The sequence below is a fragment of the Cariama cristata genome, unplaced genomic scaffold (assembly GCF_000690535.1).
Source record: "Cariama cristata isolate BGI_N322 unplaced genomic scaffold, ASM69053v1 scaffold11373, whole genome shotgun sequence".
NCBI classification, from domain to species: Eukaryota; Metazoa; Chordata; class Aves; order Cariamiformes; family Cariamidae; genus Cariama; species Cariama cristata.
The window spans coordinates 3,052-7,810 of record NW_009608952.1 but is presented as its reverse complement, the minus strand read 5'-3'; the positions used below and the strand labels follow the sequence as shown (position 1 = coordinate 7,810).

The 4,759-nt window shown below is 54.4% G+C and overlaps 1 protein-coding gene across 1 annotated transcript; it reads right to left on the bottom strand.

Moving 5' to 3' along the window:
- Window positions 1–246: 246 nt before the first annotated feature.
- LOC104159447 (immunoglobulin superfamily member 1-like) lies at window positions 247–2,156 on the bottom strand (the record flags this gene model as incomplete). Its single annotated transcript, XM_009697350.1, has 5 exons — window positions 2,126–2,156; window positions 2,002–2,037; window positions 1,537–1,806; window positions 1,015–1,302; window positions 247–347 (listed from the first exon to the last, which is right to left on the bottom strand). Coding segments are annotated over exons 1-5 (726 nt in total), but the record flags the coding sequence as incomplete, so codon positions are not given.
- Window positions 2,157–4,759: the final 2,603 nt, after the last annotated feature.

The window sequence follows — 4,759 nt, the reverse complement described above, 5'->3', positions numbered from 1 at the left end:
ATGGAGGTCGCTGAAGCCCAAAGGCCACCCGAACCCTGCCCATCCTGCAAAGTGATGACTCCCAGAGGCAGCTGGATGGGGAGGGACGGTTTATTCATCCTGCTGTGAGGCACTGGAGGGGAATCCCAGTGTTCCCTTACTGATCCCAGTCACAGGGAGCTCTGCATGTGGGGAGTGTGCTGGTCCCTCCACTCCGGTGGCTGGAACAGCATGGCTGGGGCAGAGAGGAGCTGTGGCCCGGCTCACCCGGGCCCCAGCCTGCACCAGTGGCTCAGCCACAATCAGCCCCAGCAGGACCAGGACCCCGGCCCCCAAGGCCAGGCGCACCACATTGCTCCAGGTGTAATCTACGGGGGACAGGAAGGGACAGTCACTGGGGGCCCCTGGGAGGAGCCCCCCGGGAACCTTCCAAGTGCTCACAGACCAAAGGGGACACAAGGGGAGGGAAGAGGTACACATGGGGCTCCCAGGGCAAACAGACACATGTGGGCAAGGGGTCATGCTGGGAAGCTCGTGGACTAAAGAGGGATAAAGGGAAGTTCATAGGGAGAAAAGGCAGCCCTAAGGACTCCTGTTGGCTCTACCTCCCTCATCCCTGCTCCCTGGTCGACCCCCTAACCACAGTCTCTGACTTGTCACTATGCCCAGTGGCACCAAAGATGGAGAGGAGGACAGAAACATGGTGCTGGCCCTCACCTGCCACTGCCAGCCAGACGGTGCCACTGGGCTGCGATGAGACATATGACTGTTCCTGGGGCTGGCAGGTGTAGTCACAGGTGTCCCCTGACCTTTGCCCCTCCAACTGGTAGCCTAGCAACCCTGTGTCTATAGGTGATCTATAGGGTCTCTGAGGAGTTGACAAGGCTCAAAGGCATTTGAAGGAAACTGTAATCCTCTGCTTGGACCTCTCTTACAATTGCTTTCTTCCCCCACATCCTCTTTTCTAGTTCCCCCAGGATGTGGCAGATGCCAGGAAGGAAGAGAAGAGTAGGATGTGGCAGGGGGATGTCTCACCTCTCACCACCAAATCCAGGGTCTTGCTGACAGCAGACCATTCAAACGAAGAAGCACTCTTGGTGAAACACTGGCAGCTGTAGCGGCCCCCATTGCCTTTATGCACATGGGAGAGGTTGAAATCCTCTTGTTCCTTCGTGAGTAAGGCCAGGGTTTCAACCTGACCCTCCAGGTACAGGAAACAGCCAGCTTTGGAGTGTGCGATGGTGCAATGAAAAATCACGTAAGCTCCTGCAGCCACCTCATGCCCAGGCAGGACAGAGAAGACAGGTTTGGGGAGACGGAACTCTGTGGGGAGAGGAGAGGGCACGAGAAGGTGTGCAGGGCCGAGTGCCACGGCGATCTCCATGACCGCACCACCTGGCTCAGGCAGTGGTGAAGGTGGTCCCCACCTCTCCAAGCCAGGGAAGAGGGGAAAAACCCTGCCCATCATGTGGACACAGAAGCCAAGGGGCTACATACATCCCAGTCTGCCCGTGTGGCATCTGACCCCAAACAAAGGGGTAATAGCACATCCCTCACCTTGCACTGTGACTTCCAGGGTTTCACTGCGAGCCAGCACAGTGCCTCCATCCAGGTAATGGCAGTTGTAGGCACCTGTATCCCCTCGGGTGGCATTAGAGATGGAGAACTCAGCCCTGCTGCCACGCAGCTCCAGGCTGCGGAGCTTGCGGCCATTCTTGTACAGCACGAAGTTCCCATTGTCACGCTGGCAACTGCAGCAGATGGTGGTGGAGCCTCCCGGTGGGATCACCCCAGGTGGCTTCAGGAAGATGGAGATTGTGGGGGTACCTGCACAGGGAGAGAGATGTTGCCAGACAGACAGGGAGTCCCCAGCACCCAGCTGCCCTGTGGTGAGCCTGCAGCTGGCTCCAGGCCCCATCTCCACACCAGGGTGAGTCTGTGGGGCTGGAGAAGAGCCCTAGGAGACGCATGGAGGACCAGAGATGTGCCTAAACTCCCCATCTACCTCCTCATGATACTCACTTGGTGTAGCCTTGCTCTGTGCCACCAGCCAAGCACCTGCAAGAGAAACAGCTGCGTAACATCTCTGTGGAGTCTCTGGATGCCTCGTCACCCTCTGGAAGCCCAGAGAGACTGTGGCACTCACCAAAGGCTAGCACACACATCACAGGCAGCATCTTGTCCCTCTTGGCTCCCTCTGTCTTCGGCTCAAGCAGGGCTTCTTCAGGGGAAGGCTTCGGCAGGAGACACTGAGAAGCTGGGTGGCTTCTTGTGGGTCCTGATATGCACTTGTTGCCACAAACCACCTTCTGTTCCACGGCTTGCGTTTATGCAGACAATTGTGGGGCTGGGATGGTTCATCTGGAACCAGAATGTCCCAGTCACCTGCCCAGAACTGGGCACCCGTGATAGCCTGGTCTTAGGATCCTGTGGACCTTAGAAGAGAAGCTATTAGGGCTTTTTGTTTCTCTTTCATGGGCCTGGTCACTTGATGGGGAAATGACTTCCTTTCAGCTCTTGCAAAATAAGATGTTTTGCAACTGGGGCGGGGAGAAGAGACAGCGCAGAACTCTTTCTGAATCTCAGTGAGAAAGCTCCAACAACAAATTGCATCATAAAATAGCTGTTTTAATAAGATAGAGGAAAAAGTGGACTATAGACAGCAAGTAAATCTTACATCCCTTTGAAGGCAAGGCTCCCCACTTTCCTGCAGTATTGACAGACCCCAGATAGATTTTCCCACAGCATGCTGTGCAAAGTCTATCTGTGGAGATACCCCCAGTATCTGAAGGGGTGTAAGATTTACTTGTGATCTACATTCATCTTTTTTATTCTATGCCATTAAACCAGGTATTTTATTATGCCATTTGTAGTCAGGCCTTTCTCAGAGAGGTCCAGGAAGACCTCTGCACTATGTTATGCCCCCTTGTCATGCCCAGAAACCCTGCATGGTGTCCCCTGCCACAGTGCAGACCAGGTGGTGGAGGGGGAAAGGACACTATGTCCAGGCTGTGTTCTTCCCCACAGCTGCAGGGCAGGTTTGGTGGCTCCACAGAGTGGAATAGAAGGGAAGTAACATGGCTTCCCTTTTGGCCTTTTCAGGGGTTGTTTTGTCCCACCTGACCTATAGTGACTTTTGTTGGAGGAGGGACAGCAATATCTTCTACCTGTAGGTCTACATCCACCACACAGGGTTGGCCCCATTCCTCATCCATCCAGACCTCCCCAGTCCGATGCTGGAGCAATGGCAAGGTCCTTACTCCAAATAACTGCTTACTCTCACCACACCTGGAGCCTGGCCTCCGGTCTCCTCAGCTGCCATCTCGTTTGGGTCGGCCAGTGGTATAGACAGAGCTCCCTTTGGCAATAACGAAGGGTTAATTAGACAGGTGAAGTTGCTTGCACCTTTGGGTGATGTGGGAGCGAGGAGAGCAAGGAAAGGATGGATTGTGGGACCGGAGCTGTGTACAACAGGTGGCAGCTTGTCCAGGGATCCCATACTGCTGGAGACTGCAGCATCTGTAGCTCCCTGCCCTCCTACAAGCTGCAGACAGGCATGTCCTGCCTTCCTCTGACTGTGCACAATCTCTGCCACAATTGGCCCTGGCAGGAACAAAACTGCAAGGCTCAGCGCTAGGTAGATGGTGTTTATATGGCTGTAATCGAGGGGGAAAAGGTGAAGCGGCCACTGAACTTCTCCAATGCTCTTGGCTGCCCCATGTGGTTCCACCGACCCTCTCTACGCTTTTCTTTCTTCCCCCTTCAGCCTTCTTGGTCACCCTTGGAGATATCATGGGGTAGGAGAAGTTTTGCAGCAGAGTACCCTATGGCCTTCTCCTTTTCCGGGGCACCTGTTCTGCCCCCTCTCCTGTCTAACCCCGCTTTGCCTCCCCCAGGCTCGACCAATTCTTGATCTCTACTGGGATAGCCTCTCTTCAGGCCCATTCATCTCAACACTGTCCACACTGGACTGAGGGACACCAAACTACTCCAGCCTCACCAGTGCCCAGTGGAGAACAACCCCCGGTTCACCCTGCTAGCTATGCTCTGGCTAACACAGTCCGGGACTGAGTTGGTGGTGTTGCCACAGGGCCCACCCATGGGCATACTGGACTCCTGGACCCTCCTCTGCAGAGTCTTTTCTTACATCCCCCCAGCTGGAGAACTGCCTCTGGGTGCAAGTCCAGGGCATGGAACCATGGGAAGAGCTTTGCCCTCCAGTACAGCAACCCACTAACCACTCTTAGGGATTGCTGCATCCAGCAGCCTCAGAGAGTCAAGACTGCCTCAGCACCACACCCCCAGGTCCAACCATTTGTGGAGCCAACGGTGTATTTCCAGCAGGCAGACATGCAGGCATGCCTACACAACACATATACAGCCAGCCACACAGAGCACTCACACAAACGAACAGCACCAAAATCTCATCCTGCTCCCCTCTCTGCCTGATCAGGAAGTACCCCTTTTTTGAACCCCTTGAGGCAAATTTCAGCTTAAATATAAAAAGCTTTAATGAACAACGCATTGGGCAGTCTTGCTATCGTAAGCGGTTCTACAAGAAGTCTGAAAAGATGCAGTGTGAGCCAATTCCTTACATACACTTGCACCAGCAACAAAGCACCAATCCTATGAGTGCAGATTCGTTACCCAGTGCCATCTCTGATGTCCAAAGGTGGCACCTCAGCGACTGCATTGCATGATGGCCACAAGACAAGACTGCTGCACTTCTTACCTCATCAACAAAGGAAATTTCACTCCCTGTCAGGAGTCAATGTCCCTG